Genomic DNA, 27,178 nt, shown 5'->3' on the forward strand with positions numbered 1-27,178 from the left:
AATAATGACAGATTGGCAGTGAATGGCAGAAAGATGGAAGATGGCTTTTACATTTTTGGTGCAGTAAAATGGAATGTCGATGAGTTGAAGCAGCTTGACCGAAGCACAAGCAAGACGATGACAAGCCATCGAAGTTATCATCCTAGATCTTCTGTACCTCGTATAAACCTCCCTCGAAATGAAGGGGATAGAGGTTTGCTGAACTTAGAGTGTCTTTATATCGAAGAACGGTTCTGGCTACAGCCTGCTCAGTTCTAAAAAGCACAGATTGTCTAATGCGACTCGTACACCAACATGAAATCGCCAACGTTAAGGCGTTTCTCTACTGCGCCGCAGATAGAGCAGCAGAGGAGTTTGGTCTTTCATTTGATTTCAGTGACACTACACATGGCCTAGCATCATTAATACCTTTGGTGCTTAAAAGTCGTGTACAGGAAGCAAAACATTCACTTCTACTAAAGGAAAATGCTAACGAATCCCTTTAGGGTAAATTCTACGGCATTATAAGTAGCTATAGATACCTTAGTTTACCGTGGGCGCATAATGAATGTACCTATAGGTGATACCAACTGCCGAGCGTGCAAGCAGGAGCCAGAAACAATTGGACACGTTCCCAGTGGATGCTCAAAGTATGCAAGCTTCGGGTACATAGAGAGACACAATGCGGCTCCAAAAATTTTATATTACCATCTTCGGCATTTCTATCGTGTTGACCTAATGACCGTCTTGTCATACTCCCAGGAGGAACTGGAGTCCGTTGTAGAGAATGATCATTTTAAGATTTACTGGAAGTTCTTGTTTTCCACCACTCAACGTATCAGTGCTACAAAGCCTGATATTGTCGTCCAAGATCTAAAGACAAATATAATTTACGTGATTGAATTCTCGTCACCAGACGATGGTAATATAACAGCAAATGAGGAGGAAAAACGGGCGAAATATTAAGCTCTTCTTTCGAGATGAGCAGTCTGTACCAAGGCTACAAAGTCCATCTTGTGGTTCCCTTAATCGACTGCCTTTGAGTTATGAAAGCTTCATTTCTTAGCTAGCTCAACAAAATCCCGGCTTGCCAACATCAGGTTTAGACGATCTCAAGTCAGATGCAAAAGGCTGTTCTTCTGGGATTACTGCACCTGGTCCGTCAACGCTGTTTCTCGTAACATTGTACAAAGGTTGGTAACTCTAAAAATGTATCCAGAGGTGAAACCTTTGCCTCCAACTTTGCCGTCTGTCGCGTAAAGTCATCGGGACTAGATACCGTACTCTTGGGAACAGTTTTGTACAAAGTATATTGCGTGAATTTCCCGTTCTTGCTTACCTTCTAGGACAGAAAAAACCGGAGTGGATGATATACAAGTTCAAGTGGCTCCGCGATTGGTTGCTTTAAAAAACCATGGTCTTAGCTTCTGGAGCCTACAAATTCTCTTATAATAAAATTAATAAGATGCTAGCTCTAAGAAAACATCCAGAGGTGACTAATGTCACTCCAACACTAGCGGCCGTTCGTAATTGTATGCCTACAACATATACCTTGAATATCAGGGCAGAGTTCACAGAGGAAATGGAAATAAAATGGAGTTAGAAAGCTATCCACAGCGAGAACCCCAGAACCTTCTATCAACGTGAAGTGGATAGTGAGGCATCCAATATTTTTGTAAGAAAGGGTGTTCTGTATCTAGAGACGGGAGGATTCATCATTGCGATACAGGACAAGGTTGTCAGCACCAGGAATTATCGCAAACACGTGTTACATCAAGACGTGGTTGACCGGTGCCGATTATGTGGAGATACCAACGAATCAATCGAGCACATTATTGATGTCTGTAGCGTAATGGCTCAGACAGAATATACGCACAGACATAATTATGTAGCAGGCATTATGCATCAACAACTTGCTCTAAACCTAGGACTCTTAAAATAATGGATGCCTTTCTGTAGATACATTCCAATGCCCGTTTTAGAAATCTTATATTGGGATGTTACTATCCAAACGCATCATTACGTCCGGGTTAATCGACCTCACATCGTGATGCGAGAAAAAAAGGTGAAAGAGTCTACATCATCGACATTGCTTGCCCACTTAACCGAAAGAAAGAGGGTCTCTAAGGACGGTTTTTGGCCCAATTTAGATTTAGCCCAAAAAAATCTAAAAAATTCCTGAATTATCTACTAATAATAAAAATCAATTCGACATTAAAGGGAACACCCTCATTCCCCCTATTCACCCGAAGCACCCTTTACAAAAATGAAAAATTCACCGCTTCTATGCAGTGTTTTTGGGGAAAAAACACAAAACAAAAATCAAGAAAAATACAAATATAGGTGTTTGGGGTCTCTGATTTCGATTCCAAGGTCCGTTGACCTCTATCACATCAGATTCAAGGTCATTTAAAGGTCAAACTGCAAAAAATCCGATATAAACATCCAAAAAATACATACATAGATTTTTGTGGTCACTGATTTTGAATCCGAGGTCCCTTGACCTCAACCATATCAGATTCAAGGTCATTTGAAGGTCAATCTGCAGAAAATCCGAAAGAAAAATCCAGAAAAATACATTTTTTTCAGCTCTATCGTGATAGAAATTCCTTTGAATTGGCTTTAAGTTAACCTTAACTTGACATAGAGTTGTTAAATAAACCCCTTCGGATTGAGCGTTCCCAAAAACTTATATATATATTGTAACCAGCGGGTTACGACATAGAGTCTGATACCAGGCAAAACGCTCAACTACTAGGAAGATATAGAGAAAATTGCATCAACTTAGGAGCTTTAGAAGAGCGCAAACTCTGAGGCTTCCCACTATATATTTTCTCATGTATTGTGGGAGACGAGAGAAGGGCGAGCCCTATAAAAAGGGCCGCAAAAGCTAAAAACGTCAGTTGAATTCTGCGGGGCAACTCGCAGAAAATAACCTTGAAAGAGGGTCTCTCTGTCTCTCTTCTAAGTTGATTTCTAATAGACTTGGGATAAATCCCATCTCTTTTATTTTTCTAGGGAAGTAGCATGCTCAAGGAGAGGACGAGCGTAAATTCGCTCGCACCCTATCAGTAAAGTGGCTATTTTCTCACCCAGTATTTTGCTGTGAAGTTGAACGCTGAATTTGACTTTCTTATTTCAAGGTGTCGTACGCGATTATATTTCAAAGTTATCTTTTGAGGCAGAGATCTCCCAATTGAATTTCAATTTTAAAATTTTAAAAGCAAATTGCTAGAGGTAATGATGATAATTTATTTTCTAAAGCCTAAAGAATTTTCACTGTGACTACAGACGTCACGAGCGAGACAAATTTCTCGTACCTGGGGCCAAGAAGTTAGACAGGGAAAATTTATTGACCCTGCCATTCACCTTAGCTGTTTAGGAGTGGTCAAGCATAAATTCGCTCGCAACCTGTTCAGAAAATGGCTAAGTCTGAGTGCCAGGTAGACGAAAATAGTTTCCAAATATTCTGACAGCCATCGGAAAAGGCTCATCTTGTATTTCGACCCAAAGTGCCGCCTTAAGATAATATGTCTCTCGCTCTCGGCAGAACGCTCTCTTTGTCCCTCTCAGCTAGAGGATAGGAACACTTGGAGTCCGAGGGCGCCTCGACTCAGGCTAGTTACTGCGCGTCAGGTGCATCATCCTTTTATGGTGACACTTCATTGTCATAATGACTAATTATTGATTCTTGGGCTAAGGACCCCTTTTTATGTTACAAGATTTGAGAGCGATTATCATTAAAGCTAGCTACCGTAGTGGTAAATCCTTGCTCGGTCAGTAGGGCAAGTTTCATAAGGTCATTGACCATTTTGACAGGTGCACTCTTTTATTATGGTAGAAAAACCTACAAATAAATACATTTTGTCTGAATTTAGATCATAAGAAAAATTGAATTATATTGAGACTTTGATAAAAGGTTGGATACGAATGACTTTGTTATATTCATTAAGTTTTAGAGGATAATTAGCCTCAAATAAAGAGATTAAAGAAATTTAGCCAGGGAAAATGGAGAATGTGTAATGAGATGAGAATAGGGACATTTTGAATAAATTAAAATTTTACATGAAAGTGTATGCCATTATTCCGTACAACCCTTCTCTTTTACAAATAAATGTTGTAAATTAAATTGTTTAGAATAGTCCGGGGAGATTCTCCTTCTCTTAGATAGCCTTAGGGTGAACTTAGAGCACTCGCCACGAGAGTTTAAAAAAAAGGCGTAAAGTTTTAAACAATCTCAATTTCATTGTTGATCATTTAAAGAAATTGTCCGAAATGGACCGTCAAAAAATAATTGCGTCTTTCTTTAGTGGTGATAAGAACTTTAAAAAAGTATACCTATAGCCTCTTACGAGCCAGAAAAATGATCCGCAAGGCATGGCTGAATTGGATCGCATGTTAGCGAGAATTAAAATCGACTCGGAAGAAGAAAAGAGCATGGAAAGGCTGAACTGATATCTCGCTAAGCGTGAGAGAAAGATGCGCCGATAAAGTTCCGGTAAATTTACGGAAAAAGTGGGCGATAATCGAAATATTAAATAAGTGTAAAGACAATATGAAAAGAACTATAAGCAAAAGTGTTTCTAATGACGTTACCTATGAACAATATACAATCATTAGTGAATGTGAACGACGAATAACGGTGGTAACCGAAACAAAAATCTTTCATCGTGAAAGTTATAAGGTTATTAATGAACTAAATCAGCAGTTCACATTCGAAAGTGAATCTCAATTCGCGTTTACGGGAAGATTCGTCGCCCGTAGAACGGTAAAACGAAGAATAGTGTTGATAAGTGAAATATTTGAATACGAATTTAACAGGAAATATAAAATCACAAGATCGTGGTTTGAGGGAATTTTGAATAAAAGTGCTTTCGAAAGATTAGGAAAAAGAATAATAATAACTTATAATAAAAAAAGACAATGAATGATACGTAAGTGTACAAATTTAAAAGTAAAATTTAAAAAAAAAACTTCGATAAAGAGAAAGTGCAAAAGTGAAATTTATCCTAGCAGTAGAGTGAATCTTCTATCACATTAGAGAATAGTCTAGAAATACCCTTAAAAGTGATAAGATTACGAAAAAATTAGAAAATATGAGTCGTTGAAGCACAAGATCGACCAGACTCAGAAAACGATTGCCTATCGATGAAGATAGCAATCAAGAAGATTTAAACTTGACAATAAGAAATCTTACCCCTGAAAGAATGGAAGAAGACCCAGTTTTACACTCGTTACTCCAAGAAAGCAGCTCGGACTGTGTTTGGCATCTAAGAAACAGCAAGCTAGAAGAGCTGGAAAAACAAACACAACGAATGCTGGAGGAAGATAGAAGAAACCGAGAGGCCGTCGCAGCAGCGAAAGAGCGAGCCATACAAGAACAGATGCACTCTCTCGAACAAAGCGTTGAAAGATCCCTAGAAGCAACAACCCACATGACCAAAAGCATGGAAGAACGGGAGAACGGCATCCAATCCCAACTAGACAGACTCGAAAAAGCGCAAACACGTGCAGCAGAATGGGCGATACGAGACAAAACGTAGAGCGCAAACGAATACGCGCAGAGCACGAAGCCAAACATCAAATATGTCTTACCAGAATTCAACGGGGAAGGAAATCCCATGTGGTACGTTCGACAACTCAGACACTATTGGAATGTAGTTCAACGGAGACCATGTGACGCAGAATACTTGATTCAGAAGTCACTATCTGAACCCCCGAGTGACTGGTGGCTGGTAATAAAACAGAACGTTACCAATTTAGAAACTTACCTCGCTAAGTTCTAACAAAGATATTGTAACGAACACACCGAATACGAGGTGAGAAAAAGGTTAGAATTCTGATGTTATCTACCGAATAAAGATCGCTCACGTGCGGAATACGCCACAAAGATGTTTGCACATGTAAATGAACTCACACCAGCCCCGCGTCAAGCGGAGGTAGTGAGAAAACTCACGGGACATTATAGTGACGAAATAAAGTACACTATAGTTGGGAGGGGCATCACTCAATGTGAGCGGTTCATTGAACTTCTCGAAGAATTTGACAAAATCAGAAATACAAACACTGGCCAACCAGAGGGGCGATAATGGAAAGGTAGAAACACCCCGCAACGAGAAAATGGCTACTAACAGCCTAACACGTGGAGAGCGCCGAATATAAAGAATGGATATACGAGAGCAGGTGGCAGCAACCAGCCACACCAAGGAAACTGGGCTGCAACGCAACCGGCACAGAACATGCCACGGGCCAACTACAACGCAGGGCCACGAACAGGCGACGTTCAATTGGCTTGGCATCTATTACAACCTATTATACTAATATGCTGACGAACACAAGAAAGAATTATTGAAAGAGGACAAGAAAGTCACGCCCAAAGTTCACTCCAAGTGTTACACAGCAAATGTTCAAGTTGCGGATCGTAACAAAAGCCTTAATTGACATAGGAGCGGAAATAACATGCATTTTCGAAGAATTTTTTAACAACAATAAAGAACGTTTCAATAAATACCCGTGTCTGCCTCTATCAGGAGTAGCAGTGGCCGGTCCAATAGGATGTAAAGCTGTCCGTTTAAATAAGCAAATTTATGCTGACGTACAGTTACCAGGTATCGTCAACCAATTGGCATTTCTTGTAGAACCTCGACTAAAGAGAACGTGTATAATTGGAATCGACGTGCTTGCAGAATACAAAACACAGATCGACTTGAGCAAAATGCTACTCACTTTCCCTTATCTTGATGGAAAACCGGCCATACGTATTCTAGAGGATGAAGAAAAGAAAGAGCCAGAGGGGCAATACAGTGTAACACACCTCAAAACAATGCCGAGTGACACGCTAAAAATTCAAGAAGTCACTCAAGAAACAACCGAAATCGACGCCCCGCTTCCACCTCACGTTGAATGGAGTGAGAAAGAGAAGAAAATATCGGAATGTGAGAATCTCACAGATATAGAACGAAAACAACTGGAAAAAATTCTTTGGGCGAAACGTCGCGTATTTTGAGGAGAGCCAGGTCTACTTACAAGCTATGAACACGTGCTGAAAGTGAGAGAAGGACAACCATTCATAGGACGAAGCTATCCGATTCCTATGGCGCATCGAGAAAAAGTAGATCAGGAGATACAGAGAATGATAAATATGGGAATGATACAACAATCAAGGAGTCCATATATTAACCCAATTGTCCCGGTAATAAAAAAAGATATCACAGTCCGGCTGTGCCTCGACGAGAGAAAATTGAATGGCATTCTGATCAAAGATTGGTAATGTTCAGAATCGGCGGAGGTATTATTCCAGAAATGTAAGGGAATGAACGTCATGACGAATCTGGACATGACAAGCAGCTTCTGGCAGATGCCATTACACCCAGATTCACGCCAGGACACAGCATTTGGTACGAGGACTCGACCACACCCTCCTCGAAATGGGTGAGCTCATCATCACTTTCGTTGACGATACTTTAATAACGTCAGGAAACAGAAAACAACATATGACACACCTCAAAGAAATCTTAGAAAGACTCGGTGAGAATAATCTAACATTGAATCTCGCCAAATCTCATTTTTTCGAAAAGAGACTAAATTTCTCGGTTTTATTCTCACGACCGAGGGAATAAAGCCGGATCCTGAGAAAATTCAGAGTATTCAAGACTTCCCTGCATCAAGAAATGTAAAGCAGTTTCGAGGAATCTTAGGATGAATAAATTTTGATTCTAAATTCAGTCATCGCGACGCAGCTGAGAAAGTACCTCTTTTAAAACTGATTAAGAAAGGAGCCAAATGGAATTGGAATAAGGAAGCAGAAAAAACCTTCGAAAGGGTAAAGAAATAATTCAGTGAATCTATCATGCACTATTTTTCTTAGTGCAGTGTTATATTAAGTAAATGATAAACAGGAAAAGGAAATAATCACAATTGCAAGCAGAACTTTAAACGGTCCAGAACTCACATATTTTACCACGGAGAAAGAATTATGGGCATTCTGGCAATTCAAAATTATAAAGTCAGAATCGAGCATTTACCAGGTACGCAAAATGTCATGGCTGATGTTTTAATTCGACTAAAGGAGGAAGGCGATTACAAAAAGAACCGAGAATGGACCAGAGTTGTTATAAACGCCCTGAACTACACATGGGCACCTAAATCGAAGAAAATATAAGGAACATCCCGAGAAAACAAAATGAAGATCCTCGAATACGAAAAATCAAAAATGAAACAACACATGAGAAAGAAGGAGACGGCAGATTCAAAATAATGGACCAAGTTCTTGACCATTTCAAAGGTCAAGAATATCAGATCTGCGTACCTCAAGAACTCAAAAAAGAAATCATTTGAGAATGCCATTGCTCTTATGGACATCCAGGGGCTGAAAAAACGTAGAATTTACTGAAAGAGTCTATTTTGAGTCAAAAAATGGCGAAATTGACACGAAATATCGTCGCAACGTGCGACTCATGCTAAACAAACAAGGTTTCAACGCAGGCATCGCAAGCCCTATTAGAGGCAGTTCTCTCATAGGAGCCGTTGGAACTCATTTCCATCAATTTCTTTGGACCACTGGTGAAAACAAAATATGGGTACGAGTATCTGTTAGTCATGATAGATACTTTTACTGAGTACCGTAAATTATACCCAATAAAAAGCGCAACGAGTGAGACCGCGATCAGAAAGCTGGATGAGTTTTCTGAAAAGGTCGGAGCAACGAAGAAAGTGCTTTCTGACAGAGGCACACAATTCACCAGCAAGAAGTGGCGGAAAGCTCTACAAGAGAGAAACTTGTGGATGATTCTAACTTCGATCCGTCATCCTCAGGCTAATATGGTAGAGAGAGTAAATCGAGAATTAGCCTGATTATTCCGGACGCTCCTTCAGTCTGACCACCACAACGGATGGTTCTATCAAATAGAGAATATAGAAACTCTACTAAATGAATCTTACAATGATACCACGGAAGTTAACCCCCACGAAGCACTATGGGGAAGAAAGCCTAAACGATGGTGACCCGATATGTTACCTGAGCTGCCACGACACCCACAAACAAACCGAGAAGAACTAATAGTCCCCTCAAGGACAGGATCAAAAGGAAGTGAAAAGGCGTGACCTTTTCCATAGGGGAGTGAGTACTTGCAAAAGCATGCAATGTATCTAAAAGAACAGATGGAACAATGGCAAAATTTCTTTCTCTCTACGAAGGTCCTTACAAGATCAGAAAGAGAATTGCCAACAACGTTTACATTCTCTGGAACGAAGAAATGAATAAGGAGAGGGGACAGTTCCATGCCAAAGATCTTAAAAAATACAAGTTTGTGGAAATCGAGAGAGGGGATGGAAAATCATAAGCCTCCATGCTCAAGGTGTCTCAAGGAAAATTCGACACTTGAGAAAGATCAGTTACGACTATTACGCCGAAGATTCCGGACGCTTTCACACAATTTGAAGTTCCTGACACCCATTAGGAGGCTGCAGTGCAGTGCAACCTAGACAAGGGGGAAGAGAATACAGTCGAATTCACTATGGAGACTTTCGAAATAAAAATACCAGAGCAAGGATACACACTCTCTTCGCTGAGCCAGAGCTCATAAGTATTGAGGACGATAAGCCAAAAACGGAGGAAAATAAGGCAGATATCCCATTGATTGAACTGACAGAGGAATTACCCAAGGAGTGTAATTCCCAAAAAATACTGCATAGAAGCGGTGAAGTTTTCATTTTTGTACAGGGTGCTTAGGGTGAATAGGGGGGATGAGGGTGGTCCGTTTGATGTGGATTTGACTTCTTATTGTTAGTAGATACTGTAGGAATTTTTTTGAATTTTTTGAGCCAAATCTAAAGTGGGCCAAAAACCGACCTTAGAGACCCTCCTCCTTTGCAGTCAACCTATGCAACCAAGATCCATAAGTATAGCGAGTTAAGGCATGAAGTAAAGACCATATGGAGGAATGTGAAACATGCATCTATTCATCCGATTGTCATTTCGGCTACAGGCAATGTGCACTGAATATCTTGAACATTTAGGAGTCAGTAGGGTATTGGCAGCAACTCAGAAAGCGGGTTTATTAAACACCTGTCGCATTGTAAGAAACTTTCTTGACCATCAGGAAGTAAGTGACTAAAAACATGTGGAGTAGCAGATGGCAGTGTTAAGAAAGCATCCAGAGGTTCCCAAGCGCGAAGTCACATATGGCCCAACATTGGCCCATAGTCGGCAAAAATATTGCCAAGGCTCGGTTACCATTATCGCGTCAATGACGGAATGATAACTATGGCCTGCACTTGGCAGCCGAGGTTAGGCTGCCATTGTCGGCCCAACACGGGGTGCCAGTATTGGACCAAACCTAGCTGCCATCGTCGCGCCATTGCCGGATTGATCACTATGGCCTTGACGTAGCAGCCAAGGTTTGGCTGCCATTGTCGGACCAACACTGGGTGCCAATATCGGACCAACATAGATGCCGGAGTTAATTTGAAAACTGATAAAAAAACTTTGAATTTCTCTTAGGATGCATCTGCTTTATCTATTCATCATTGTACGACTGCATATCTGAATATTATTTATAACATTAAGAATTGAAATTCCATTCAAACATTTTGGTTGATTTTAACGACTACTGCTATAGTCTAAGGATATGACAAAAAAGGTCTTTGAAAAATAAACATTAATTGATTGTGAGTACTTTGAAGATAAATATTAATGGTCCCGTTTAGATTGAATACATATACCTTTTGAACATTATATTACAAATAAAATATCTAACCCTACGGATCATCGAAATTACATCTATATACCTAAATATATCACCTAGCAGTTGGGGCTGCTAGCCACTGAGCTAAACCGACAATTTGAAACTCTCTGAAAAACCCATCCTCTTAAGTTACAGTTCATAAAAGTTAAAGTACCAAATTTTAAGCTCTCTTTTTCTAATTATTTATTATTATGCGACGTTACGTAAATGTAAAATACACAAACTGTTAACAGGAATATCAATACAATATATTTAAATAAATAATTTAAATCGATTAAAATTTTTCTTCGTGTAATATTTAGTTTTTTTCCGTTGAAGATTACTTTACAACTAATTGAAATGACAGGAAATGTAATTTTTCATAAACATTGAAAACTTTTAATTACAGAACTTAGAAATTTCATCGGGGGGGGGGGGGATATAATTTTTTAGTGTTAATATGAAAAATGACTATTTTTTTGGCTAGTTTTCTTTGCGTCTTAAAAAATTTGAAATTCGTATCAATATTTTACTATATACGGAACCGGTAAAAATTGCCTAATGGAAATATTGTGCTGAAAAAAATCATACCAAATGAAAATCTCTAATTATTACAAAAAAAAAACAATAATTCCCATTTTCTTATAGACGTCAAAAACTAAAATCTAAAATTTTTGATCATTTTTTTTTCTTACAACTCTCATAGTGGTCCTAAATGATGGTCGCAATAATTTTGTTAGTAACAAATTATTAATTAGTTTAATTTTTAATTTTCAAATATTGTTATTAACAAATATTAATACGAATACAAAAAATAAATAAAAGATGAAGATCATTTTTTGACTTTTTCTTTGTGTTTAACTTAACTATTATTGAGACCGCAATTAGAATGACTCAATCGAGTGCTTTTCGGGGTCAAGCTTAATTATTTGACTAATATTTTGGAACAAATCGAGGATCGTTATCACTTTTCATACAAAGCCTTTTTCTGGACCACACTAATTTATATGCACTACCGTTCTTTTGAGAAAATATCTTCTCATTTTTTTACTTGGCGCGACGCTTCACTGTCACGAATCTTGATAATAATTTATATTTTAGTGTTTCAATAGAGATGGTGAGCACCTTCATAAAACAAAAAAACTGATCTCATTCCACACCTATTTTCTCTACGAGCCTGAAATGCACCCCTAACTCTCATCTGACCTTGATCCGAATGTGTGATCAATGATCAGTTATCACCCTTCAGCCTTCTTGGAGACCTTTGATCTAAAAGCGACACACCCCAGGAATTGGCCCTCCTATAGGAAGCAAAAATCATCTTTCCATAAATGAGAGTGAATAAGGGAGAATTCCAAAAAGCTTTCATCTGCGCAAGTACACAGCTTCAATGTGGCTTTAGGACGCATGCACGGAACAGAACTTTCACCAATCTCCCTATGTGCTCTATCCTATCGACCTACGAAAATGTACAATGGTGTGCAAAAGTCTACAAAAGTCTACCAAAAGCTCCTAGTTGAGTGTATATAGATCAACAGGTAGAAACGACCCACTATAACAGAGTGTGTCAAATTCCCAGTGTAATAGTGAAACAGTGATAAAGTGCTTTTATGATTAATCGCTGTCTATTTGCTAATTTTGATTTTAAGCGGTAGTTTTTAATGCTCTGAGAAGGAATATAATGACTGGTTTTTATTTTAATTTTATAGAATCCTTAGAAAAATTACTTCAAAGATGAAGGTCTCGAGACACAGACTTACAGTTAGTCGATTACATTTTTCAATATCACTTTTTCCTTTTTCATTGGAAAATGGACATCTTTCATAATTGATTTTCAAGTTAATAATTTTGTACTCTAGGTTACAATGACGAATTTTAAAAACGGTGATGCATAATTAGAAAGTTATTCACCTTAACGATTTAAATTTACGATCCAAAAAGAATATTTTGATTTTAAACAAAGTTTGGAATTATTTAATTTTTGATGGTTCAATTAGGCTCGGATTCATTATTTTTTAAACTTAAAATTAGAAATCATATAATTTATAGCGTTTTAGAATGGTTAAATATTGAAGTTTTACCATATTTAAAATTCATTAATTTTGACGGGTGAAAATGACAGTGAATGTTTTTTTTAAAGAAACACATTTTCTTCATAATAATTTCTATCCAATCAATTTTAATCGTGATTTGATACTACATGATAGTTTTTAATTCGCAATTCTGAAATAATTTAATTTTTAAAGTTGGGAATTTAAAACCATAATTAAATGTAAAGTTTTTAATTTTTTTAGAATAATTACATTTTTACGGGTATTAAATATGAACCTAATAAGTCTGGGAGGTTGCTAGTTTTTAAATTTCACTATTTGAAAATAAGTAAGGTTTCTGCGAATACTATCGTCTTCAACGATTTATAACTCTTCTAATATCAATTTAAAAAAATTAGTACTGAAAATTTTAGAAAAAATTTGAAACTTCTTTAAATTTTATGTATCCTATTTAAATTCTTTCAATTTTATAAAATTTCTTTTAATATCCTTTGAAATAATACAAAATAATTGAGAATTCCTTGAAATCGTTTTAAATTGCGAGAAATTTAAAAATTTGTTTAGAAACCTTTAAAATCTTTGAATCTATTCAAAAATGTTAAAAATCTTTTGAAGTTTTTGAAATATTTCGACATCCCTCAATTCTTGTGAAGAAATTCTTTAAAATTCATTAAAATATTATAAAAACCGCTGAAATCCTGAAAAATTGACAGCTTTTATAATCCTTTAAAATAATGTAAATATTTGGAAATCTGATTAAATTCGTTAAAATCGTTAAAAAATCACTTACAATCTTTTAAAATATGCTAAAACCTTATAGATGCTTTAAAATCCTTATAAATTTTCTGAAATTCTAGGACACTCTTTAAAAATAATTTCATACGATTTTTTGAATTTCTTAAAATCATTAGATCATTTGAAAATTCCTTGGAATCCTTAGAAATATCCTAAAATATTTCAAATCCTTTGAAATCTATTAAAATCTATTAAATTTTTTTTAGGGCCTTGGAAAATATTATTTACCTGTTAAAAAAGCCTAAAATTCCAAAATTCCCTTAAATACCTTAACTATTCTTTAAATCTATTTAAAATGTTTTAAAAGATTGTTACATTTTAGAAAGGTTGTGTATACAAAGCCGGTAACGGTTAAAAAATTATCGGTACCGATAAAAAAATTGTCGGTATTGTTGAAAAAATTGTCGGTGCCGGTAAAAAAATTATCGGTGCCGAAAATTTTTTTAAAGGTTTTTTTAAAAAGAATATTTTAAGGATAGAGCCTAGACTGCGGGAAGAAGACATTTAAAAAATTTTCAAATGTGTTTAATGCTACTTTTCGATCCTCAATATCGGCCATTTTGCTAGTTTGTTTCCCTGACTAAAAATCTGTGAACAGTCACAGGCGTCTCCTCCCGCCCCCCCTTCACGAGACGTTGGATAGGCGTAGGGGTTTGACTATCATTATATCTGTGAACAGTCATAGGGGTGCCTTTTCGCCCCCACGAGACGTTGGAAAGGGATAGGAGTTTGATCAATATTATTTTTATGAACAGTCACAGGGTGCCTTCCCACCCCAATGACACTTTGAAAAGGGGTAGGGGTTGGAACAACATTATTTCTGTAAACAGTCACAGGGGTGCCTTCCGCCCCCACGATACGTTTCAAAGGGGTCAGGGTTTGACCAACATTATTTCTGCAATATTATTTCTTGTTAGAAATATGCTTTAAAAAAGACGGTAAAATAATTGTGGGTACTGGTAATTTTGTTTACCGGTACCGACTATTTTTTTTTTACTGGAGCCGACAGTGTAGAGATGTATACATTTCGCTTTAGAAATTCTTTGAAATCCCTCAATCCTTTTGAATAATTTATTTGAAATACATTAAAATATTATAAAATATGTTGAAATATCATAAAATGACATGAAATATGATGATATTCATTGAAATATCTTGAAATATTTAAAGCACTATAAAATATTTTGAGATCCTGGGAAGATAATATAAATGCCTTATTGAGAGCCATTAAAATCCCTTAAAATAATTAAAATCCTCGGAAATACTTCAATGATCTTCCGAAATTCTATGCATCTTTTTAGAACTAATAAATTTTTTTTATTTTCTTAAAATCATTAAAATTCTTGTAAATTCCTTTAAGTTTATGTAGTCTCTTGATAATTCCTTGTAATATTTGAAAATACCCTCAAATATTTCAATTTTTTTGAGCTCTTTGAAAATATTTGAAAACCTTTCTAAGTTTTTTAAATCCTTTGAAATCCCTCATATTGTGAAAAAATTCCTTGAAATCTATTAAAGTATTATAAAATCCGTTAAAATCCCGTAACCCTTCATTTTTGCGAAATTTTTTGAAGTTTATAGAAATATTATAAAATTTTCTATATATATTTAAACATGTTAAAATTCACTTAAGCTTATCCCATACAAATCTTTGGAAATCTAAAATTCTATATGAAGTTCCTTAAAATAATTAAAGGTCCTCTGATACCCTCTAAATCCTTCGAAATTTTTCAAAATCTTCATGAATTTCTGGAATTTTTTTGTACACTCATATATCTTGCTCTAACCTCTAAAAACCCCACAAAAGCTCTTGAATAATATAAAATTCCTTCATTAGTTCTTGTGCAATTCCTGGAAATGCCGAAATATCTTTAAAACCACGAAAAATTTCCTTAAGGCCATGTGACGATTGGGTCTCGTGACCAGATTCCTACCATATCGCCACCTTTCTTATTTCCCAACTTATTTTCACAGTAAGCGCCAGATCGAGTTGAAAATTTGGGATAATAAATAACAAGCACTAAGAAATTTGGGTCTGGTCCTAAACTTTACTAATCATAAAAATTTTTTTTTAATTATTTACAACAAAAAACTTTTTTCATCATTATACAAATTCAGGATTAGACCTACCATTCTTAGTGTTTCTTGTTTAGTATCCCAATTTTTCAACTCGATTCGCCACCAGGCGAAAACAAGGCGTTGATTACCTTTAGGATCGACTGGTTACCAAATGCATTGTGAAAATCAGAAAAGTGATATTTTTCTGTAGTTCTACAATGATTTTTTTCATTATTTTCTCGAAGAATAAAGTAAAATAGTTTTAGCACCGAATGCGGAAAAATAAATGACAGAACAGTGTACAAGATTGAAATTAAATGAGACCAGAGAAACTTAAAATAGCGGGAAATTAAAAAAAAAGTAAAATAAGTTGTACATCTTTTAAATTTCTTAGAATTATCTATTATCCTATTAGTATAAATATTATAGATCATTTTTAACAAATTATGTAAGGTTTGCAGATAAGTTAATGAAATAAATAGAAATAAAATTAATTTTTAAGGGTTTTGTTTAGAAAGTAAGTAATTAATTCCGTATTAATATGTATATACAGTATTTTTTAAAATAAAAAACAAACAAAAAAGTTTAAATTTTATAGCAAAATGATTAACATTAACAATATTTACATTGTTACCGATTTTGTTACACAACTTTTTCAAATTTCCCGCCCTTTTAAATTTCTTCAATGTTATATATTTGCAAATTTTTACACTATTTTGTCATTTATTTTTCTTTATTAGATGCTGAAACTATTTAAATTTACTCTTCTGGAGAAAAACGAAGAAAAGTACAGTAGAACTGTTAAAAAATGTCAGTTTTCTCATTTTCACTATGCATTTTGTAACAAGTCGGTCCGAAAAGTAAACAGCGCCGCGCTTGCGAACGAATTTTATCCGATCAAGAGTTATCTCACTTTAAGCTCAATTTTTTTAACCTGAAAATATTTGAAGGAAATAACCGGTTGAATTTTAATTTTAATACTTTAAATTTAGATTAGTTCTAATATTTTAAATTCTTATATTCTATACATTTTTTTAGGAATAAAAGTTTCAATTTTTAAATTTGCCTAACTTGGAAAAAGGTTTGCTAGCCGGGAAATCACCAGAAACTTGTTTTCGTTTTTGGAGGCCACTCTGAAACATTTATAGTGAGAATTTGATGGCTAAATAAGGAACATATCGCAAGCATAGCACGCGAATCATGATTCTTATTATGAAATTGGTTAGCAAACGACAAACTTTTTAAAACGTCTTTTTATAATCCAAAAAAGGATATTTTATGGTTATTTAAATATTTGCACAATCGAAAGCATGTATTTTTAGATCTGTAGACAGACAATTCGAAAAAATTATTCAAAATTTTTGTGTCAAAGCATATGTCCACTTAGGTTAGCAATTGGTCTATTTAGTTAGTCATATATAACCCCTTCCATGTGACTTCTCTGGACTTAGGTGGACTTAGTTTTAGGCACAAAATTGCCGAAGAAACTTTTATGATGTCTTTATACAAAACAAAAAGGATAATTTATGGGTATTAAAATATTTCACAACCTGAAACATTAATTTTTTGGTTTGTAAGCACACATATCGAAAGGTTTGGCAATTTCGTACCAAAACCTATATCGACTTAGGTGGTTTTTCTAGAGAATGGCTCAACTCTTGATTTGAAGAAAAAATAACGACTAGAAAGCGATTGATCACTTATTGAACGAAATCAGGGGTAATCCGCTCGCCTACTTAGTAGTCATCACCAGATGCCCGATACCATCGACACCGTATGTGCTCGATGATTGACTTTCCAACCGGCTTTGCAATTATAATAGCAGGAAGCGACGGCCTTGTGCAGCACCCGGTATAAAATATCGACAACTTTTGGTCAGTCGCCCTAGCCTTTTCCAAGGCAGATGGACACACTCGTGCCTTTTATCGCGTTAAAAAGAAACAAGATAATCTCATGAGTTAATTTGTCGAAAATTATATAATTGGAAAATCATCAAATACAGGAGAATTGAGAGTGATCGGTTATTTAATCTCAAGAGGTTCAACACTCATGTTTCGTTATCGATCTTGAATCGAGCGGAAAAAACTTAATCACAAGTGTAATCGACCACAAAGTGATTCTGACCTATAGGAGTAAATTTTGTTTTTAAAAAATCAGAATTTTGATTCCTATATAATAGGGTGGTCCAAAATAGGGATTTATCTTTTTCTGAAATTAGATGCTTACAAATTGTGCATGATCCAAAATGTCCTTTTAGAAAATTATTTACAATAATCTACCATATAATCCAGTCGCCACTAACACTTCTCTATGGACTAATAGGTCCCCGAGATTACTCTTTTTTAAAAGGTCAAAAAAAGGTCCATGATTACGAATATCTTGGGTAGCTTTTCGAAATATGGGTCAAGTTTTGTTTAAACAACTTTTTAAAACAATTTCATTATTTATTAACAAAAAAATCTATAAAATCATTTTTAACATAACCGGGAAAAAATATAACTTTTTTGCGTCTTGCGCTTTTTTCGTATGAGAAACCGTTTGCAATGTACAGCGTTATAAACAAATTATTTTTTAAGAAAATTGCCATATTTGCACAGTATTAATTCAGAATCTATAATTCAGAAAAATTTTAAACTTCTACACTGTTTATATCAAGGATAGATCTCTTAAAAGGAAAAAGAAATCTTGCGATCGAATAAAAACTTCTTTCCTTAAATTGTTGTTAAAAAGTTGTTATTTTTAAGAGGAAACCGTTTAGTATCTTCATTTATTAATAAACAATCATCCAGATCAACCAGTATCATTATGTTGCTTTAAATTGTTGCGAAAGCTTCATTTAGCATTATTAACATAATTTGTTGTTCGTAATTTCTTTTGATAAATTGTTTATAACAATTTATTTAATAATGACCCTCAATTACCAGAATTGACTTCAATTTTTGTTAATAATCCTTGAAACAGGCTTAAACTTTTAAATATCTTGATATTTTTTCGTACGACGAGACATTTTTTATTTATGACCTTATAATCAAAATGTATTTTTTATAAACACACCCTCCACTAAAAGCCACAATTTTCAAGTTATTAGCGATTACTTTTTTTACATCCTTAGTATTACCATAAAGAATGTAATTATCTTGGGTATCATTTTCGATATCTGACCTTTATTGTTTATAAATATTGTTATGAACAAAAGAGCTCAATTAAGAAAATACGTTTTTTATCAATTTTTTATTAATCTATGGCACAAAATAAAACTTTTCACTCTTGTGATATTTTTTCTTACGACCAGCCATTATTTATTTATGGAACAAAAAGTTATGTTAATAATGCTAGAGAAAGCTTTCGCAACAATTTTAAGCAACATCACGATACTGGTTGGTCTTGATGATTGTCTATTAACAAATGAAGAGTCTAAATGGTTTCCTCTTAAAAATAACAACTTTTTAACAACAATTTAAGGAGAGAAATTTTTATTCAATCGGAAGATTTCTTTTTCCGTTTAAGGGATCTATCCCTGATATAGACAGTGTACAAGTTAAATTTTTTTCTGAATTATAGATTCTGAGGTCACATTTTGCAAATATGGCAATTTTGTTAAAAAATAATTTGTTTATATTACTGTACATTGCACACGGTTTCTCACACGAAAAAAGTTCAAGACGCAAAAAAGTTATATTTTTTTCAACCATGTTAAAAATGATTTATAAAATTTTTCTGTCAATAAATAATGAAATTGTTTTGAACAATTTTTTAAACAAAAATTGACCCATATTTCGAAAACCTACCCAAGCTATTCGTAATCAGGGGCCTTTTCTGACCTATTAAAAGGAGTAATCTCGGGGACCTATTAGTGTATACCGAAGTGTTAATGGCTACCGGATTAATACATTAATGATTCTGTTCACATTGAAGTTCCTATGGTTACACTCGATTTTCGCATGTTTTTTGGTCTCGCGACTTTTTCCTTCATGTCAATGTGACCTTTTATTAGTGAATATACGTCAGTTTGACATCTTATGAAATAGGGTCGTTGTGAGAAAAATGCATTTTTTTCAATTTCATCTTAAATGATAGAAATAGATGACCATTTTGACTATAAGAAAAGTAATTTTTTGAAGCTTTTATTTTTTTATTTTACTGGAAAACAACACATGCATGTTATGCGTGCAATTTTTTTCTATCACGCAATTTTTAAATTAAAATTAAAAATTAATAGTAACACAATAGAAAAGCAATAAGGACAAGATTTTTTATAATTAATGGAAATTAATTTCTTAACTGCAGAATCAATACATATCATGTTCTCACAGCATATAGAAAAAAAAACCGTTGGACTTTTGATCAAAAATACCAATTTCCTAAAAAAATGTAAAGATAACCTATTATTGTTTAAATTATGATTTTTTAAAAATTATTATTTTCTGTGAAAAACGTTGATATAAACAGAAACTGCTCTAAAATTTCAAATATTGTTGAAACTTCAATGATTCTTGTTTTGAAATTCAGTTTATGGTGTAAAATGCTAACAACTAAAAATTGTTAAAATTGTGAATCGATTCAAAATCTCATTATACTAATTAAAAATAACAATTCAAGACCAAATGCGCAATAGTTATCCGAAATTGTTAAAAGATTATATATATATATTTTTTTTTGTTCACGGTCGCATAGACAGGTCCGAGTACTCTCGCGGAGGGGGAAATTCCATTATTGAAGCTTCCAGTTAATTCCAAACATTGCCACTAGGGGGTGTAGTAGCGGTTTCATTTAAAATTTGGATGTGATAAAATCAATACTTTCAACATGTATTTAATAATTTAAATAACATGTAAGATTATAAATAAATTTAATTAAGTGGAATTTCGAAAATATAAAAAAATTAAAATAATGCAATGAGATATGTTAATTTTTATAATAATTATTGAATTGAAATGCCAGAAATTTAACGACATTAAAGGATTTAGATGACAAAAACGTACTGATAAGCAAAGTTGCAGATTGAATACTTCGTAAGAATATTTTTTGAAATTCTTAAAAAATTATATGTTGATGTCGTTATGTTGCAAACGGTATTTTCTTAGAGATTGCACATCTGCAGTGAACTGCATCAAGATTCTGGTTGTGTCAGTGTTACTCCGTCTTTCAGGCTAGAAAACGTGTTTACGTATTTTACTACTCGACTAGTGCGCAATGTCGCGTAGGAGCAGGATCGCGAAACTTTTTGGCTTACGTAAGGGAACTTCATCCACCTTGAGAGCCTCCGGACCTGTCTATACGACCGTGATCTTGTTTAAACTGTAATGATTTTTATTTTAAAATACCAATTCTTGAAGTAAAACTTTAAAATAAGCTAAAATTGCAGGCTATAATACTTTATTTGTATTTTAAAATACCATATTTTGGCGTAAAACACTGAAATAACCTAAAATAGTTCAAAATTGTAAATTGTCTTTTTAACATATTTTTTGTATCAAAAATAGAAATATACAACGAAAAATGCCAAAATTATCCAAAATTATTAAAAGATTCTAACTATTGTTGAAAACATAAAAAATTTTGTTTGAAAATACCAGTTTTTGGTGTAAAGCACTAACGCAACTTAAATACATTAAAAATCTGATTATTTAAACCGTGCGAAAATAATTCTTTGGTTTAAATAGTGTTCTTTGAAAAGATGTTTTTGCGTTAATGAAATTGAGATTTAATCAAAGCAGCGCGTTATTCGTTGGAATTTAAGGAGCCATCAAATCGTGTGTAAATTGATTGTTACGGACGTGCACTTCCTGGTTTGATCTCGAGCGTGCGCGGGTGCTGTTTTTATTTCTCGCCCCCTTCGAGAAATCTTAGAGGGTGATCCGGATTCCGGCTGAATAAAAAACAGGTTTGCTTATCGAATTCCGGGGCTTCGCCCTTATGCAAATTTTCTCTTTCGCATAAGTGCAGCGGGGTTAGAGAATCAGGAGTTAAATAAATGGAAGAAAGTTTAATTTTTTTAGCCAAAGACAAATTTGGTAAAAAACAGAAATGGATGACTTGGCGATTTCGAGTGATGAATCCAGGAGAAGATTGTATTCTTTCTTCAAGAATTTGAAAGGATATCGTGGATGATTGATGAGTTACGCATGATGCTTCAAAGAAGGTAATATTTTTATAAGTTTGATTATAAATAACATGGGATTGATGACCAAATTTTCTGATTTATGTGAAGTAGTCATTTTTATTTTGAATTTAATAATTTTTGTTATTATTTCCAGCTTTTAAAATATTTTGTATATTATATTTCAAGTGGATTTTTTATGTTTTTAATTAAGATTTTTTAAAATGTTTTTCTTTTTTGTAGAAGTATATTGTAGAGGAAGTCGATAGAATAAAGAGCTTCACTTGTTGCACCTGGCGGTTAAGATGAGATAGTTGTCTATCGACAAACAGAATTAATATTTTTAGGAAATAAAGAAAACGTTATTCGTCTTTCTTATCTGTTTTTGTGCGTAGGATATAAGGAGACACGTTTTTTTGTAATTAACATAGCGTAAAATGAATTTGTTGAGAATTTTACTTTTGAAACCGTGCTATTTTGATAATTTTTGAGGTAGACACTGTTTATTGTTTCTATTTGTTTTTTATTTTATTATATTTTTTTTAATAAAAAAAGTGGTAAAGGTATTCTAATTCAAAAGCAGAAAACAACTTTTTGTTCATAACCTCACCTTTTATCCAGAAATTTTTGGGAATAATAGATACTAATACCAAAATTTGTTCAGTCTTTTGGAACCAATGAGAATAATAAAGAGTGAAAATCGGTAAAGCTGTTTCGGTTTTTGACAAATTTAAACACAAAATCAAAGAAAAGTCATATCTAAAAAAGCGGTGTAAAGATACATGTCGATAAATAAGCGCGCAAGCATTGCTGTTGAAAACCCTGATTGTGTTTTCATTATACTTGAATTTGTTTTAAATCTTCAATTTGTAATTTAGAATAGTAATTCTACAAAAATATTTGTGCTTTTCAATACACTTGTGCGGTTAAGTAAAGACTTTTCAAATTATTCGATGTATCAATAAAACAGTATACATGTTTTAGTTTAGTGCTTTAAACTGGAAATTATTATTTAGAAAAATGCATATGAAGTCATTAAATTTCGAAGAAGATTCAAAATTTAAAAAAATTGTAGGTTTTGTGATTATTTTATACTAGAAATAAGCATTTTTAAACAAAAATCATCATGAACACTCCAAATTTTGAAACATTTTAGGTCATGCCAGTGTTTTTCGTCGGAAATGGGTATTTTTGAAGAAATGTACAACTGTTCTTAATAATCAAAAGCATTGTCCTCGCTTGTCTTCTTGGTTTGAAAATTCAAATGTTTTGTTCAAAAAATGTATTTTTTGGTTAAGTTGAACTATTTTTGGTTTTAAGGACAAATATTTCTTGTTTGGAATATCAGCTATGAGAATTTTTCCTGATTATTCTTTTACAGTTTGTTAAAAACGTTGGTTTAAGAGTCATCTCTGGTCGACAGTTGAGCTATTTTTGCTGAAAATTCTTTTTTGTTTGCAGAAAATTAATTTTCTGCTCAAAATTGAACTATTCCATTTTTGGTTAAAAATCTTATTTTTAGTATAAAATTTAACTATTTTGTTGGAAAGTCATATTTTTTAGTTGAACACTCATTTGTTTGTTAAAAACAGCAATTTTCGTGATTGAATACTTATGTTTATTGTTCAGAATTCAACGATTTGGTTCAAAATTTCAATTTTTAGTTAAAGATGTACCATTTTAGTTAAAAATTCTTTTTTTTAAAGATAAATCTTTGACTAAATTTTTGTTATTATTGCGTCATTTTTCACATCTTGTTTGGTAGAGCGAAAAAACTATTTTCTAAATTCCTGAAGCGATTTACAAAAGCTGAACACCTAGTAAAAAATACGCTTTTTATGTTAATTCCAATATTTTCGCACGAGTAACGTAAGTATTCCTGTGATCAATCACTGCACTTAATATATATTTTTTTACTTCTCGCCACCAGACTTTAGAAAGGGTCAGGAGATTGACGAACATTATTTATGTGGCCATAGTATGGTCTACGAGAAGCTGAAAAGGGGAAGGGTTTGACAATATTATTCTGTGGATAGACAAAGAGCTATTAAAGGCGACTATACAAAATTTCATATACATTCATGTTAATCAATTAAAAGAAAAATCACATAATTCCATTTTTAACAAATCCAAAATAAGTTTAGCAGTAATTTTAGATTGTAAATAATAAAACATGATACCTTGTTCCTGTTATTCAGAAATAAAATTGGATTTCAAGTCGAAAGGTTGAACTAAGCAAATAAATAACAGACCTAACCTACACCTAATTGCCTTTGCCTTAAATTTGGACTATTCAGAGCGAAATTAGGAAAAAGTTTTACCTCTGCATTGCACTTTCATAATAAATAACAATTTAGTCAACGAATTCTAGATTATTAATTTAATTGAGAATATTGGACAAGATTTAAAGAAATTAAAGCACGTTGAGATTTCACGCACATTGCTATACTGACCTGTATATTAAATTTAATGCATATGTATATTAAATTCACTACACCAATGTATGTTACATTTCAGTAGCGGCAGTGCGTATTTGCTTCACACGCATGTATATTAATCCTCGTACAGATTTTTCTAACAGTGTAGGTATGCTGTTTCTCAGGAAGCAGGGCGAGAGTGGTTGCGACATTACATACTCCTGCGAAAATATTGGAATTAACATAAAAAGCGTATTTTTTACTAGGTGTTCAGCTTTTGTAAGCGCTCGCACGGCGGTAGTTTGGCCGCCCTTAGTTTTCTAAGTATTTCTTTTTTCGGTTTTCACTAGTTTTTCCTTTTATGTGTCAAGGGGAAATAAGTGAAGGAACATCCTCCATACGATTCAAAATATAAATATATAAATATGAATACAGATATAAATTTTTTTATTAAGGGAAGAAGTAAATCGTTTCAGGCATTTAGAAAATAGTTTTTTCGCTCTACCAAACCCTATGTGAAAAATGATGCAATAATAACAAAAATTTAGTCAAAGATTTATCTTTAAAAAAAAATTTTTTAACTAAAATGGTACATCTTTAACTAAAAATTGAAATTTTGAACCAAATCGTTGAATTCTCAACAATAAACATAAGTATTCAATCACGAAAATCGCTGTTCTTAACAAACAAATGAGTGTTCAACTAAAAAATATGACTTTCCAACAAAATAGTTAAATTTTATACTAAAAATATGATTTTTAACCAAAAATGGAATAGTTAAATTTTGAGCAAAAAATTAATTTTCTGCAAACAAAAAAGAATTTTCAGCACAAATAGCTCAACTGTAGACCAGAGATGACTCTTAAACCAACATTTTTAACAAACTGTAAAAGACTAATCAGGAAAAATTCTCATAAGGACAACCGCAGGATTTCGCCGGGAGCGGGTGCTAATCTGGAAAATTGCACCCGCTCCCAGCGAAATCGCGGTAAAATTTCAGCCACAACCACGTATTACGACCGTGAGATAGATGGTTACAGTCAGTAAAGGAATCAATACGACGATCCAGCAAAAGCCTCGTGCACCCTAAGAACACGGAGCGACCCAAGGACTACCGCCTTCTGCATTTTTCCCGCAAGTCTTTTAGCATATTCTTGACACGCAGGGATGCTTTTTAAGCCATTAGCAAGTGAAAGCTTGGCACCTCCAAGAGCGCCGATCATAAGGACGATTAGTTTAACAGAATATTCCGGGTGCAATCGTTGCAACTCCCTTATAAGGTCTCGATACCTCTCTTTCTTTTCCTTCTCCTTCGTTATGATGTTTTTGTCAGCTGTTGCCGAAAATTCGATAACGAACATGGTTCGCTTCTCGAAGTCAAGAAGAACCATGTCACGCCTCGAGTGAGAAACAGAAACAATTGTCGAGAATATAAAGTTCCAGTATATACAGCACTTCCCATTCTCGACAATTGACTCGATTTCCCTAGGAGCATTTAGAGGAGCGACGTTAAGCTTAATGCCGTAAGTGTGACAGAGATGGTAATAAAGAACTCTTAGTGCCGCATTGTTCCTTTGAATGTAGGTCGTTCCCGCGTGAGTTGGACAACTAGATAGTATGTGAGCTAAATGCTCGGGGTGTGCATGGCACGCCCTGCAGCTATCATCAGGAACGTCTTGGCTCAAAATGTGGCGACGGTATGTTAAGGTGGAAATGACACTGTCTTGGCATGCAAAAATGATACCCTCCGTACCAGACTTCAATGCGGGCGATTTAAGGAAAGCAAACGTTAGCTCACAAAACATTGACTGATCCTTCACATTTCTATGGAAGATATCAGGCATCCTCTTATCGAGGAGCTGTTCACGAAAGTTTTTCTCTTGTGCTTTCTTAATCCGGGCTTTCAGGAGTGAGTACTCGAGATAGATAAGATTTGATGCATTTTGCTCACCCCTAATACTGAAGTCAAGCCCGATTGTTTCAGCAGCCTCCTCCGCTGCTTTGTACAGAAATGCTCCTTTGCCCACTTCTTCGTGATTCCTGACCATTTTAAGAAGAGGGTCTCTTCCATTTTCAACTCTATGTGCTGTACACAGAATAATCCTGTTGTGAAAAAATTCAAGACTCAATATTCCGCGACCATCTTGACGGCGTGAGATGTACAGTCGCGGAACGGAAGACTTAAGATGCACGCTTTTGTTCATGTGCATAACCTTTCTTGTCCCGATATCAAGGGATCTGAGCTCGTTCTTCGTCCATGGAACTACTCCAAATGAATAGAGTACTATCGGGACGGCAAGCATGTTCGTTGCAGATACTTTGTTCCTCGCCGACAGTTCGGAAGACCAAATCTGTCGGATGAGACGTTTATATCTGCTTCGGAGAGTATCCTTAATAGATGTCACATCCTGAATGCGGCTCTGTGGCACGCCCAGGTATGTATTAGTCTCTCCAGCGCAAAGGTATCGTATAGCGCTTCTATCAACGAGCTCAGGATCTTCAGGGATGCCATTAAGTTTTCTTCGCTTCAAATAAAGCTTGGCGCATTTGTCTAACCCAAATTCCATTCCAAATTCCTTACTATATCGTTCGACAATCCCTAGAGCTAGATGTAGTTGCTCTTTGTTTTTAACATAGATCTTAAGATCGTCCATGTAAAATACATGAGTGACCTTGTACTTTCGATCTGCAGGTTTGTCGCACAAGTACCCTTCGGAATGGCGAAGTGCTCGAGATAGTGGCAATAATGTAAGGCAAAAGAGGAGTGGGCTCATAGTGTCGCCCTGAAAGACACCTCTCTGAAGAGTGACATTGTTAGTTGTCACACGACTTTTTCCAGATAAGATAGTAAATCTGGTTTTCCAAAGCGTAATCAATCTCTCGATGCACCTAACTATTTGCGGATGAACCTTTAAGATTTCCAAAAGACTCGGTAGTGATGGGTGGCCATTTTTTATCAGGTGTTATGAGGGCAACACATAACTCCTTGAAGCTATTTATATTTTCTGAGTCTTCGTCCAGTCTATGCTGCACTTCGTAGACTTCTCTCCAAAA

At 34.6% G+C, this 27,178-nt stretch overlaps 2 protein-coding genes across 3 annotated transcripts in view; both read left to right on the plus strand.

Annotated features, from left to right (window-relative positions):
- The first annotated feature begins 8,577 nt into the window (after positions 1–8,577).
- Positions 8,578–8,982, plus strand: LOC117173822. The gene is made up of 2 exons (XM_033362465.1): positions 8,578–8,811; positions 8,854–8,982. Exons 1-2 carry the CDS (start codon positions 8,578–8,580, stop codon positions 8,980–8,982), a joined length of 363 nt encoding a protein of 120 aa, XP_033218356.1.
- Positions 8,983–21,410: 12,428 nt separating this feature from the next.
- LOC117172653 (soluble guanylate cyclase 88E) overlaps positions 21,411–27,178 on the plus strand; it is a 56,993-nt gene continuing 51,225 nt past the window's right edge. For both annotated transcript variants that reach the window (XM_033360770.1, XM_033360773.1), the window contains exons 1-2: positions 21,411–21,491; positions 21,607–21,749. The gene's annotated coding sequence lies outside the window, so the exon portion shown is untranslated. The remainder of the gene's footprint in view (positions 21,492–21,606; positions 21,750–27,178) is intronic.

The sequence above is a fragment of the Belonocnema kinseyi genome, chromosome 5 (assembly GCF_010883055.1).
Source record: "Belonocnema kinseyi isolate 2016_QV_RU_SX_M_011 chromosome 5, B_treatae_v1, whole genome shotgun sequence".
In the NCBI taxonomy this organism is placed as follows: Eukaryota; Metazoa; Arthropoda; class Insecta; order Hymenoptera; family Cynipidae; genus Belonocnema; species Belonocnema kinseyi.